The 14,928-nt window shown below is 37.6% G+C and overlaps 1 protein-coding gene and 1 long non-coding RNA gene across 5 annotated transcripts in view; one reads left to right on the forward strand and one right to left on the reverse strand.

The window, feature by feature from the left end:
- Positions 1 to 14,928, reverse strand: part of PLPPR5 (phospholipid phosphatase related 5) — a 106,084-nt gene that overhangs the window by 56,823 nt on the left and 34,333 nt on the right. For all 4 annotated transcript variants that reach the window (XM_070486900.1, XM_070486899.1, XM_014851522.3 and 1 more), the window contains exons 2-3: positions 10,834 to 10,966; positions 7,415 to 7,665 (exon numbers count right to left, since the gene is read on the reverse strand). In XM_070486900.1, coding sequence (XP_070343001.1) covers positions 7,415 to 7,665; positions 10,834 to 10,966 — 384 coding nt within the window. The remainder of the gene's footprint in view (positions 1 to 7,414; positions 7,666 to 10,833; positions 10,967 to 14,928) is intronic.
- LOC123277689 (uncharacterized) lies at positions 161 to 7,391 on the forward strand. Its single transcript, XR_006514845.2, has 3 exons — positions 161 to 335; positions 2,707 to 2,879; positions 3,275 to 7,391. It is a non-coding gene; the product is annotated as an uncharacterized lncRNA (long non-coding RNA).

Genomic DNA, 14,928 nt, shown 5'->3' on the forward strand with positions numbered 1-14,928 from the left:
TTTAACATCCCAAAGATGAGCAGAACATAAGCTATTAAAAATTAAGGGTCATAAGAATAAAAGATGCATTAACTTAAAATCAAAGTACAGTTAAAACCCAATAATCACAATTATTTATATTACTTTTAGTGTTTGAGCTACTTGGCCACGTGGAAAAGAGGACACGAGACAAGAACTTATGTAGTGCACACTTTTTCCACAGCCTTCTTAATTCATATTGTGCAACATTCAAATAAAATCAACTGACAAGTTTTCTTCACCTACTGTGTGTCCACTGCACTCCGAAGATAACTCAAAATGTGGCAGCCTTGTCTTCACTGGACGTATCTCAGGAGGTAATGTATGTAAGAGACCAAATACTGGCATTGGAGTCACACTGAGCTCGGTCACATTCCTGGCTCTACCAAATACTAGCTGAATAACCTTGGTCTAGTTAATTAGCCTCTTGTATCTTCAGCTTTGTTAGCTGTAAAGTGAAGACAGCCATACTTTCATTCCAGCCACTGTGAAGTTTGAGGCATATAAAGTACTTAGTACGATGCTAGACAAGTAGTGATTTTTCAATGAATGGAAGGTGGGGGCCAGGGGCTGAAATACAGCAGCAGAATGGAATACTAAAACTGGGTCCAGGGATGTGGCTATGTTTGGCCACGGCATCTAAGTAAGCTGGGGATGGTGTGAAAACCCTGAGGTGTACACCCAGAGCACTGGCTCTGACTTTCCTATTTCTGTGCTCTAAGAGAAAATGCTTAGGGGTTCCTCCACTGCTCAAATCTATACTCACCTTGCCATGGCTCAGGTACTTGGCAGCTCGTTCCACCCTTCAGAAACTATGAATTTCATTTCGCTTCATTTCATCTAACTCTGGTCTCATCAGCATAGGGCTCCCAATCTTACGGAAACCAGCTGAATTCAAATCCTTATCATTTCAAGTCTGAGATTCTTTGACAATCTCCTCAAAATGTTCTCTTTACTTTTAATTCTTTTCCTTTTTAATTCCCACTTTATTCTCTATCAGACCATTTTTAAACTTGACAAGGAGTTTATATCAGTATGTACAGGCCTGGTGCATTCAAGGTATTCAATATGTATTTATGGAATTGAATTAAATAAAACCATTCTGAAGCACTGCTTCTCTAATATCATTTTTCAGCCCCATATTGCTTATTAACTCAAGCATGAAGCCTCAGGTTGGTTTACAAGGTCTTCCTGATTTATTTATTCTTGCTAATCCTTAAGTCCCTAAATTCTCCTCCTACACTCCCCATCTGAGGTCCCTGCTTCACTTGTTTCTAATTGTATCTGTTGTTTGTTGCTCCCTGCCTTTGCTCTAGCTGTCCCCCTACCTGGAATGCCTCTTCTTCACCTATTCAATTCATACTCATCTCCAAGACCCACCCCAAGTACCGCTTACTTCTGAAGCCCTCACCCCTGGTGCTTGCAGCAATGATCTCTTCCTTCTTGGACAGAGTGGATCTCACCGGATACACTAACAATCATATTCCACCTAGAACTTTATTACAGACAATCCTCAGGGTAAATTTCAGTAGGCATTGTACCCAGGGCCCATGATACTTCTAGGGACCCATGAAACTGTCTTCATTTCTTTTAAAATCAGAAGGAAAAAGTAAACATTTAGGTTGAAGAAAATATTTACTATATGATATTTATAAATTTGTTTTTATAGCAATGAAGTTGTAAAATATTCATTTTTTTAATGGCAGAAAGAGCCCATGAAGGCACAAGTAGGAGCCTAGGGACTGCAAGTCATAATGCAGCCCTGACTATCTTATATTGCCCAATAATAGTAAATTCTGTTTTCCTAATTAGAATGTGCAAATGCTGCCAGCAATCCCCAAGCTGAAGTTTGCTAATATGTAAGAAGCCCCAGACTTATTAATGGAATTCTGTGACATATTTTGCAATATTTCAAAGAGCCTAATAGAATAGTAGATTTACCCATAATAAGCTGCCATGCACTAACTAAAACATCAGTGCGCTTCACTTTTGGCTAGAACTATGTTAAGTCAGTTGGTCACACTGGTGATCTCATGCTGCTCAGCGGTTCTGATAAACTGTGGGAGACACAGGAATTTCCGTGACATGACTGGAGAACTAGATACCATTCCAGAGCCACATGTCAAATACAGAATATCCAAATAAAAGTGTCACTGACAGAAGCCAGATAAAATTGAGGTAAAGATGCAGAGTGTCCCTGTGTCTTTAATCATTTACTTGACTGCTTCTCATCATCCCAACCATTGTAATAATTGTATGCGTGCAATTTCAAAACAGCATTATTATATTTTTATTATTACAGATCATTGTTTAAAATCTGGGCCTAAGTTGGGATGGGAAAGTATTAATATGTTAAATAGAAGATTTAAAAGCATAGAGTTCAGGGAGGGGTGTGGGAGAAGAGGAGGTGAGTAAATTATAAGAGGTCGACGGTAATGAAAATATTGGAACCCAATGGGTACTTCACAGATGTCTTTTGTACCTTCCCCAACCTCCTACCAATAACACGTAGCTGAAGGCTGACAGGGGACATGTCCATCGACTAGTAACAGTGGTTGCAGCACCAGTAGTCACAGAATAGGAGTCACATTACAAGTGGGTACTCAATAAATACTTTTTGATACATTATCTAGTAGACGCAAATTTGCTCACTTGAAATCTTGAGCACAGGGACCTTATATCTTTCAGCATTAAATTACTCCTGGGAGGGAAGATTTATGGAATGGCTTTCTGATGGCAGCCAGATCTCATCAGCCAGTGAAGACAAATACGCAGAGGCAGTCCAGAGCTCTTCTCTTTACCACCCAATCCTTCTCCTCCAAACACAGCCCTGACCAGGCTCATGAAATCAACGGCTGCAAGTAAGCTGGCATGCATTCCCCAAATTCCTGTACGCCAGAAGGAGGGCCTGTTCACATCCCTATGTAGAATTAGGTAAACAGTCACTAAAGGAGGGGTGCACAGACCTCAGTGGGCTGTTTATTTAACCCTTGTCTTGGCAGCCAGTAGCAGTAACTGCTGCACCTGGGACCTTGTGAGCTTATTATAAAAGATGGCTGCATGGGAAGGGAGACTAGAATGATATGAATGACTGGCTACCAATGAGGAGGGAGGGGGAGGGAAATGATATTTTAGAGCTTTTCACTAATATTCTGGGAAAAGACTGCAATACTTTGTTTCGTGTCCACAAATTCCTTCTATGCCAGTACACGCACCTCTCTACAATCCGACTTCAATGGATCTTCCCCAACTACAGGTGGCGTCTATTTCTCCACCCTGGATGTTGAACAAGTTTTGGAGCCTAAGCCTGAAGATGCCTTGCAGCACGGGCCTCTGCCCTCTGGAAGGCTGCTCTAAGACACTGACAGGGGAGGACAACCTGCGAGAAAAGCCACTTGAGGATGAGAGGTCCAGCCCCCGCCGACTGGTCAGCTGAACGTGACAGAGGGGAGAAGCAAGGACTGACTGACCACCAAGAAAACCACAGGTCAACTCACAGAATCCTACGGATAATAAATTCTTGTTATTTTGGGGTTAGGGTGGTTTGCTATGCATCAACAGATAATGGAAACAAGCCAACCAATGTGGCTGACCTTTCCTTTTTTTTTTTTTTTAACATTTTCAGAACATCTAAGGTCAGAATTGAAAGTGACCTAAAGAGATCATTTTATGTCTTTCTGATTCAATGGTTTATGAGGTTACCCAAAAAGTCACCAAACATTATTTCTCATTCTCAATTTTGAAGTTCATTTGACTTTAATTGGAAAAACCTTTACCCATTTTATATGAAAAGAAATACCACAAAGCTAAATTTAAATATTATTCCAATGCAACTTAACAGTGAATTATAAATTTAATGATGGAGGGTTAAAGAAACTTCAGAATGCTTTCCTGGGGAACCAACAGCACTTGCAAAAACAGGCATAGGGATTTTTCTCTCTGAAAGTTCTCAGTAAAGCCAAGAGACTAACTCTGTGATCCAATTATCCCCAAAGCCTCAATTAAAGTCAGATGCTAAGGGAGAGTTCAAGTTCCTTAATTTTATTTACTAATCCACAAGGAGAAGAATCAGAAAAATATTCCTCAGTTCTTCTTTGCATACTTCATAATAGGGCTCATTTATTTTTATTTATGTGTTTACATTTATTTATAACACCTACACCACATTAAACAAATATATCTCTACCTAAACACAGCAATAAGCCTATTTCCACAGCGAATATTGAATATATGGCTGTTTTTCCCTATTTACCTACTCATCAAAATTCTGCAAGCATTTCACAAGACAGTATTAGTTTGAAATACCCCAACATTTCTATTATAAAGTCCTTCCAAGGTGTCTCCAGTGAAGCTGGGAAGAAATACATTTGTATGTAAGTTCAAATATAACAGCAAAACCTGACTGTAATGCCTACATTTGCAGCAGGAGTTATATTCAGAGTTGCCATAGCAGCCACCCACATGCACAGGCACACACAAAGGGGTGGTAGAGAAAAGAGAAAAGCAGTTAGCAGAGAACAGAATCTATTGTTTAAAAGACAGAGGTACCCTTCAATGTAATTACAAGCAGGAATCCTGTCTTTGAGTCTGAACCACTGTTTAATGATAGAAGATTTCCAAATGCTGAAGTGTTACTAAACGTTTTTTTTTCTCTAAATGTATCTACCTACCATCTGAACCCTTGGCTTTAACCTTGACAGGTGCTGAGGTCATGTGGGAATAGGAGGAAATTCAGCTGACCATGCACACATTAGGGCTAATATGATTCAATGATTCCCTCTCTGGAATATTCGGAATCATTGTAGCCAGGAAAATTTGTGGTTCTATGGGTCTGGGCGAGTTACTTCACTTTCTGATTGTCCTCATCCATGAAATGGGCATGATAATACTACTTACTTAAGGAGTTCTTATGAGGATTCAATAAATTAGTACAAATAAACAATTATTACATAAATAATGATAAATAAAAATAAATTTTAATAATACATAACTATTAGTAATATATTAAATAAATTAGTAAAAGTGAAGCACTTAGTTCCTGACACAGAGTAAATGCTCAATAAACATTTGCTATAATAGTAATTATTATTACAAACATTTCCAAGTCTTTATTATAGACCAGAACGGTCTGGTTTATAATTCAGAAGTCCCTTAAATAAATGTGTGAAAGTAAGTTGCTAAAACAAATCAAGTAAGAAGTTGCTAAAAGAAATGTCAGCAGCCCAGGGGCAAGACAAGATAATTAAGATTTTTCCAGTACATAAAAGGATAATGCCTTCTCCCACAGCAATGCCTTTGAAACACCATTTTGGCAGAATAAAAAGACCAAGTATTTTAATATACTAGCACATCCACCACCATTGGCAAACCCTGGTTACACAGTAAAATCTAACATCTGTTAGTGCTAAGATAACCATGTAAAACAGTATGTGGGGTCAGAGAGTACTCTGGAATTTGTCCCAAGTCATTGGCTTGATCATATATGTATGTGAAGATATATTTGCAATTCATACCCAGGTACAAATATAAACATCAGATTCAGATATGATAACAGTGAATGAAAAATATTTTATGATTTCCGATTCACTCAAGTTTTAAATCTTCATTTTAAGGCTGAATGCTACATCTTCTGGGAGAGGTGGAACATGTATTCAAGTAATTTAGTGAGTAGAAAAGAATATGCAGGGATTAGCAGACTTCACCTCAAGTCTAGAAGTAACTTAGAATGTGAAGCAGAAAGCAAAGCTGGTGGGCTAGAGAAATCAGGGGGAATTAGAGGAACAGAGTTGTAGCACAGTAAGAGGGCAAGAAGGGAGCTGTAACTGACAAACTGCAAAATCAGAAGACAGCGGAAGAGAAAATGGATATGACGGGATTTGATTCTTAACTCTACAAATTTTCTTTTCTTTTTTTTTTTGAGGAAAATTAGCCCTGAGCTAACTGCTCCCAATCCTCCTCTTTTTTTCACTCAGGAAGACTGACCCTGAGCTAACATCCATGCCCATCTTCCTCTACTTTATACGTGGGATGCCTACCACAGCATGGCTTGCCAAGTGGTGCCATGTCCGTACCCAGGATCCAAACCAGCGAACCCCGTGCCCCGGAGAAGTGGAATGTGCGAACCTAACCGCAGCGCCACTGGGCTGGCCCCCAAATTTTCTTGATGGGATTTTTTTTTCAAGTCCAGGCTGTGAGGGACAGAATTAGCTTGGCTCAAAAACTTTAAAAATGTTAAAATGCATAGACTTGGGACCTCCAAAATTATCCTGCTGTTGTGAATGTTATGTACAATGCTATATTGCCCTTCCTAAATTGTTCTTTATTTAGTAACCTTTATTTCCAATCTCAAGTAGAGGTGTCATAGGGTATTACTGTCTATTCTCTCGGCTCTTAGAGTTAATCTGACATGAGTGCATTAGGAACATTAGAAACATTTCCACAGTTGAATAGCTCTTTGAGGGTAAAAATAACTCCAAGTTTTTTTAAGTCGTTAGAAACGATTCAATTTGGTTTCATATCGGTCCTGAGATCTCTTGTCAATGAGCTGAAATCAGAAAGAAGTCGCTATTGGTACCAGTGGAAAGGAGAATCCAAAAAGATATTTAAATTCTCAGCTTTTTCTTGGAGCTATGGAAAAGCCTACAGAGCACACTTTTGGAGTCCAACGCCACAGCAGCACAGTAGATCCTGGTGAGACACGGAGAGGCCCACGACACGAACGCGGGGATCAAGAGCTGCCTGCCGAGGCTGCCCTTCTTTCTACTCCTGCACATCAGTAATGCACTCAGCTGTGACCACTTACTTCCATCTAAGGGTCCCATCCCGAGGCCTTGGCTTACACTTGAGGCCTGACTCTTAGCCCTAAAATAATGGCAAATACTCAAGAATAAAGGAAAAAACATAATTTATAAGGACATTTTGGTCATTTCTACGAGAAAATATAAAACGCTGGTTGAGATATTATGATGATATAGTTACCAAAAACAAAAGAACTTTCTAGAAAAAGAGTGCCCCTTTGCTCCCACCAGAGCATATTAGAGCTTGAGCGGGCAGCTGAGAGGCTTGGGTAGGTCTCTTAATTGCGCTATTACAAGTTTATGGGCCTGTTACAGGACAAATTTGCTTCCATTAAGCCCTATTTAATATAAAGACAAACATATTCTCAAATAGAAATGCTAATGGTGTATTTTTTAATGCAACCAACTACCCACACATAGTCTCATGAGAGTCGACTGACTTAATTTTATTCACAGTACAAACAGCTATTATTAAAAGCAAATTAAATGGCCTACAGAAAGCTGTTAATGCGAGTTCCATTATGGCAGGGAGAAATAATTTCTGCATTGGAAGAATTCACAGGAAGACAGACGAAGACTGGTTTATAAGCCTTACTTACTGTCAGATACATAGCTGCATAGACACTGAGGGCCGCCTCTTTGGATGGAAATGTTTTCCTTGCCCTCATGATGAGATCTGGGTTGCCCGTGCAGGCCTCTTCCCCACTGATGAACTGTGTGTACTGCTGACATCCAAGCGCCGTATAGTTGGGCTTACACAGGGCAAGAAAATGTGGAGCCAGGTTCCCCGTGACTACTTGTCCAGCATTGACAAAGATATCTGTAGCAAATAGTCCAAACGTATAAATCCCTGGGGAAGAGAACAAATCATTTTAACTCTTCAGGTTTTTGTGTTTTAGTTTACAATAAACCAACATGGAAATATTTTAGAAATTATAAAATAGTTCCTACATACATACATATGGTTCCTTCCACTTCACTCCTCTCCAGTTCCTCCCTTCGCTTTCTGGAGTGGTGGGAGTGTTAAATTATTTAACATATTGAGCTGTCTACCACTGGCTACATTTTTATGCATGGCAGGTTTATAAGACATAAGATAGAAGAAAATATATTCTAAGGCTGTGGTTGAGTAATGAGATTTTTTAAATGGAGACACATTCATTTCCCTTGAGAGAGTTCAGTCTATCACTTTCTACTAATGCTAGCCATCTTTATTTTTTCTCCATATTTGAAAATATTTTTTCTCTGACTACATAAAACAAAGCCATTTTCTCCCTTTGATTATGCTTCTTAAGCTCATTCAGAATGATATTAACTCTGTGGGAGGTGCCAATTAGCAGTAAAATCCAACGCCATCAGTTTTCATTTAAATATCATGGAGAATCTTAAGTAAAGCAGAATGTTTTCAGATTCATCTCTACATTGCCTTCAGAAACACATTTTTAAAAGTCACATAACAGCTAGTAACTTAGTTTCACCTTATCTTTTATGGATCGAGTTTTAGTTTATCAAATTTGGGGCAAGTTCATAAACAATAAAACCATCAAAATTATTATTTTTCAATTATCTTCACAGTATTAAAATTTATTTGCTTGGGTTACCTGAAGGTATAAAATTAAGTACATAGATTTTCCCCCCCTTCTGTAAGAAACATGCCAATTAACTCAAATACACATTTTCTAATTTCAATGTTATTGATCATTATTGCCAAAAATTATCTTTGTACTTAAGTAGGGTAGGCAAAATAAATTCTTTGGCATCATTTTCAATTAAACTTACAAATACAACTTTCAAGGATGTGGCACTGAAAAGAACCCCATTCTTTCATAATTTGGGGAAATTAAATCCATCAGGACATTTTAAAACTACACCAAAAAAATACTTCCCCAATACTTGGTGCATTAAAAAGTCATATAATTCTATTATAATAATTAGCTGCTTTTTTTCTCAGTGTATTTCTGGATCGTTTGTTTCCTAAGAGTTACATAATTATTGGCTATTGTGCAGGAAAGCACCAGGAAAGCTGTGCAGTATCAAATAATTTTCCAGCATTAGATGCATGGCCGTCCTTTTCATTTTCAAAATATTACATAAGATTATAAAAGGTTTATGCACACAAGTCTGCACACAGCAAAACTCTGTGTATAGACAAATGAAGCAAAGACCTTAGCTCTCTCTTTATCCAAAATTTTAAAAGGAAACAACACAAAGCTCTTTTTTACATCTTACCCCTTTTCCATGAGTCAAGTAAATGTTATCAAAAGTAGAAATTTGGAGAGGTAGAGAAATAAAAGCGAGTGGAACTCAATAAAATGTTACGGTACTCAACTTCTCCTTCCAAATCTCATGGCCTAGCCTGGGAACCTAAATGACAAGCCTTCATCTCCACCCTCTTGAAATCTAGGCTAAGATGGACTCATTTTATTTAACCAAACCATTCCTTTTATCTGGTGTAATAATTTTTCCTGTTTAAAATAGAGAGAACTATTTGATAAGGATATGGAAATATCTCTTGATACTTGTAAAGTTCCCAAATGTGCTTAGGAATTAAAATGTCAGTGCATCAGGCCCAAGGTCAATGCTGTAGTTAACTACAAAGATACTTATTAAAGTGAGATCCCATGAGTGCATCCCTCTGCTGACTTGAAGAATAAAATTACCATAAATAATGATGTCCTATTATGCAGTAATGCTTTGCTTAGAGGCTTCCCATTTTATTATAACAAATCAGAAACATCCAAATCATGATAAACAAGGGAACAAGAAACAAATCAAGCACGCCTAAATATTTTATAAAATGATATAAGAAGAATAATGTGAAGACTTAAAAGCACACTTTGTGCCATATATTCTTTAGAAATATGTGTGCAAATGCATAAAAATATTTTACTTAAGTATAATATAATTTGCTTAACAGTGTTGAGATAGTGTCAATTTCAACAAATATTTGCAGTTCTGAATATATTATTGATTGTTTTGTTATTAAATGACTCATATAAAGAGAAATGAGTCAAGAACACAATATTGATGGATGTGAAAAAATAATTTTTTAATGTTTTATATAAAAGCTATTCCTGCTACAGTATAAATGAGGGCTTTGGACATGTATAACTTGATGGCAATAGAAAGAACAGTCTTAGATACGAAGACCTTTCATCCTCAGAGAGATTTAAAGGCATGATGACATTTGGTTAGTCTTTAAATGGGTTTATATATAGATTAGGTGATCTAGACATAATATGTCCAAAGTCATCATCTTGATCCCATCGATATGAGAAATATATAGAAGAGTTGTGGTATCCTTAATCTTAATACCAATCAGAACTTATCTTAAATGTTATTCAGTATAAACAGACATACTTTTTTTTAATCTGATAAATCCAGGAAATAATCATTTATATTAAATTTTATCGTGTCAGTTAAAAAATTTGTCTTGACCAAGTTTCCACTGAATCGGGATGATTTTCAGTAATTCATCAATATTCATATGTATTAATGCTAGAATTTGAGATTGAAAGTTAAATTACCAGTAAAGCTTGTCCTCTAATAAAATCACCAGTACATTCTTGCTGACATTAAAAAACAGCTCAGAAATAGCGCATGGAGCGCTACACGTGGTAATTAACAAATGCAACATTTCTTTTGTATGTCAAGCTATTTTTCTTGCCCTTCATGATTTTCAACAACCTACCTACTATCATTTCTCCCTAAGCACTGTTTCTGAAATTTCATAAACACAGTAAATAATTCTTTTAATTATGTAATTTTTAGTTTCTTAAAGAATTTTAAATATCCAAAGGTGGTGTTCTTTGTTAAAATAATATGGAAATGACACCTGGAGTCTTGCAATATAAAAGAGAAAGTAGTATGCAATGTTTATTTTTAAAACCAAATTAAAACATTTCAAAGAAGATATAATCTAATATTTGCATACAGTTAAAATGCTGGCCATTTTAAAGGTGAGCCTATACATAAACATTGTTTCAGCAACAATAAAAACAATTCCATGAACACGTACCAAGAAATCGTACAGTTCGCCGCACCAGTGGGTTTATATAGCAACAGTCTCCAGTTAAAATAGTTTTCTCCTGGTTTTCAAAATCTCTTGTGGCTAGTTGTAGGCAAAACACAGCAGTTTCTCCAACTATTATCTTGCAAGGAAATAAAAGGTTAAAGAACATTAGATTTTAACCAGTATAAATGTAGAATATTTCTGTTTTTAAAAAACATAAGAAGGAGCTCCTTTGAATGGTAACAATTTCAGTATAAAACTGAACCATAATTGTTTAACCAAATCCTTTTCTTATTAATTTATCCCTACGCATATAACCCATATTTCTCTCAATTCAAGAGAATACTAAACTGATAAATGACAAATAAAAATAGACCATAACATTTTTGTTCTCTAAAAAATTTCATTAAAAAAATAAAATATAGAAAGGATTTTTGCTTTAAGGAAGCACTCATTCATTTTTGGTGTGTAACTGAATTCTATATTTTATTTTCAAGTGATTGCGTCTTGCTTAAATTTGACTCTCATGAAAATCAGAATAACTCTTTACACAAATATTTTTGAAAAGATCTGATATAGACATACTAATTTAAAATTATGCTAATACTTTGATAACAAGAAAAAAATAATCAATTCACATGTTTGGCCTTCAGGTTATCCTTTGCCAAAATGTCATTATTCTATTCTGAAACATTATTAAGAATTATAATCATTAATATATTCTTAATACTTTATACATACATCATTTTCATCTTCATAAAAACCCATATGACACAGAGAATATTATCATATCTCTTTTATAAGTGAAAAAAACCAAGACTTAAATTCAAATCAATTACCCAAGGCCACAGAGCTAGTGAGGAGAAAAATTAGGTTCTGGTACAGATTCTTTACTCAGCTATGCTGATTTACTAAAGGACCCAGCTATCTTCATTGGTATTTGTACCATCTGCGGTGTTTTCATACATGGTCCTTAAAATCACCCAGCAAGGAATTAGAGCAAGTGCTATTATTCCATTTTACAGATGAGGAAATGGAGGCTTGGGGAAGCTAAATAATTTGCTCCTGGTCAGGCTGGGCAGAAGCCACAAAGAAGTTTCTGATTCAGCCCCAGACCTTTTGACTCTATTTAATGCCATGAACAACAGTACTAGAAACAAGGTTAAGAGAAAAGAAAGTGGAGCCAAGAGTATTTTCCTAATCTGTCATTATTAATGTTTGTTTTTAGCACATCTTGTCAAGGTTAAATAACGTACTCTATAGGGAGTCCCTGACATCCCCGGGGGAAATGCTTTTGGAATCTTTATGAAAAGCAATATCTATGATTATAAGATATTCAAAGTTATAAGCAGGATTAGAAAGGAGGTCACAGGAGGTTAGGTGTTTGACCTAATTTCACCTCAAGATGAGCAACAGATTATGAGGCATCTCTTAATTTTTATCCTTCTTTCTATTTCTTTTTCCTCTTTTCTCACTATATCTCTTCTTTCAAGTAGGGCAGAGTTCAAGGTTAAACCAGAAGATGTTGAGCTGAATTATGATAAAGGAGTCTACTCTTGCCTATCTGGTAAGACTGGGTTGAATTGGGAAAGACTAGAGTTTATAGTCTTCCAAATCCTCCTGAAATTTTAACTTTGGTAAAGTAGACCAAGTATGTGATGACACAGTTCATTCAGCCTAAAGAGACACAAGAGGTGTTTTTTATAGGTTTGTCAGCTGCCACCAGGCCCTAGGAGAAACTGACAAACAGACAAGCTGTGTGTTGACACCTTCTTGTCTCCCTCTCTGAGTCACTCTTTCATGCCCTACCACTTCTCTGTCACTCCTTAAAAGAAATTACTTCCCGAGTTTTCAGTTTCAACTTTCAGTTTTCAGTCTCAGGGATGTTTTGTCCCAGAATTTTCCAAATTCTAACAATCTGTCATCTACTCCACATCATGAGCTGACTGGCTCCCTGCCTGATTCTGCCCTCTCAGATTTCTCTCCTCCACAGGAGGTACCATGGAGTCTCCACTCTCAGGTTGGCTCCACCCCAGGGTACTCTGAACCCCCAACTCAGTCTGTTAATACACTAAATTCCCTAGAATGTAGTAACCACCCAAAAACTCTTACTGAATGCATGAATGAATTGCATCTCAATAGATCTCATCTTCAACAGATCAGAAGGTCTTAGTCTGTCTCTGACCTTTGCCTGACTCCTAACAACCAACTTCTTCTGCCTTGTTCATGTGATGAAGGCTCCACCCTCCACCCTACTCCCTACAACCAGATCCTGTATGCTTAGGCCCTGACTTGATAACTCATTTAGTTATCAGGTTCCTACCAGACTAAGAGCTGTCTTGTCTGGGCCACTCTTTCCAGGGCTACTCTTCGCAGTTTTCCTAATGCTAATCTCTTGCTTACCTACATCTCAGCATATTACACATTCCTGAATTTCCTGTTTGTGTCTTGTTATTTTTGTGTGTGTCAAAAAAACACTATCTCAGTCAATTTTGTTTGGCTGTACTAAAAGAAACTCACTAAAACTAGAGTAAGCAAAATAGGAAATTTATTCTAGAGTTGATGAGTTATCGCAGAATCTAAGGGGACGGGGCTCAGGATTAGGGCCAAGAATGGAAATTCCTCAAGAGTCCAGACAACTACTTTCTCAGTCTCATTCCCTGGAGTCACACTATCTCTCATCTCGGCTCTCCTCTGAATGCCTGACTCACTCTTGTCTTTCTGCAAGCCAGCTCTCCTGTTTCCTAGCATACCTGGTTATCCCAACAGTCTCCAAGACCCTTGGCTTGAACATGTTAGCTCAGTTCAAGGAAAGCTCAATTAATTAGGTTCATCGGACCCCAATTCAAAATTCCTAGGCAGGTCAGCTTGGGATATGTGTCTCCCTGATCCAATTCTCCGAGGTTAAGAGGGAGAGTCATGGTGTATGAAAACTGCTTCTGTGGGTAGAGAGAGTAATTCTCAAAAAAAGGGAGCTTCAGAGTGACCATCAGATATCATGTGCCTCTCGATGGAAACACACATTACCACCTATAAAGTATTCTTGCCAAAAGACTCTAACGTGAATCTGATCGAGCCTGTAGAGACAGTTACCAATTTACAAAAACATAGAGGTCAGAAGTACATGTTAGCCTGCACCCTGGGACGCTACTAACAGAATCCAGACTGTGGTAAATTCTACAGTACAAACAAATAAAGTGCAAGAAAAGAAAAAAGGAAAAGAAAAGAGATGGAGGAGGGAAGGAGAGATTAAAAGACTTAAAAGATGCATCAACCATTGCAATGCTAAAAAAGAAGACAAAAACAACTGGAATTTGTATACTCAATGTCTATAACTAACGACATTAAGAAATTATGATTAATTTTTGAGGTATTATAATGTGAAAAAAAAAACAGAGAGAGAGAGAGCTGCAGTGACGTGACGTCTACTTGAAACTCTTCTCCACTCTACCTTGCTGGACCTCCCCCATGCTAGTTCTTGCCCTAAACTAGCCCTTTCCACCGTGTTCTCTGGATATGGTGTTCTGCGTGCCTACTTGGACTTCCTCTCATCCAATGTATGGGCCAAGGCCCTAGTGTCTGCTTTCCTCCAGTGAGCATATCTACTTCATGCTCTACTTCTCCCTCCCTCATGGCAATATCTATGGAACGCCTTACCCGAATCATATTCTCTCTTAACTTTCCTTACCCCAACTTCCTGAGTCAGAATCCCCATTGTTAACTTCCCTCAGATAAGTTCAAGTAATGAAAATAAAACAACTCTCATTATGATGAACACTTAGATGCCTTCTGAGTTAAGGATGCAACTCCAGCCACTGATGTTTAAAGAAGAGTTTATAACTAGCTGGGTGGACACAAAGAGAAATAATTAATAATGGTACAAGACTACACATGCTGAGTCTTATTTGACTGATTTGGACAATAAATGCTATTAGAACATTTAGGAAGAAGTGTCACTGAGTCACTGAGGGCGTCTGTGTTGGCCATGAAGGTGCCACGAGGATCTCCTACTGCAGGAAGGCTTTAGGACTGATGGCCCCAGCTGCTCCTGCTCCTCTGGATCCAGCACGGAGTCCCTGTTCATGCCATACTTGCTGCAGG

The sequence above is a fragment of the Equus asinus genome, chromosome 16, assembly GCF_041296235.1.
Source record: "Equus asinus isolate D_3611 breed Donkey chromosome 16, EquAss-T2T_v2, whole genome shotgun sequence".
Classification (NCBI taxonomy): domain Eukaryota; kingdom Metazoa; phylum Chordata; class Mammalia; order Perissodactyla; family Equidae; genus Equus; species Equus asinus.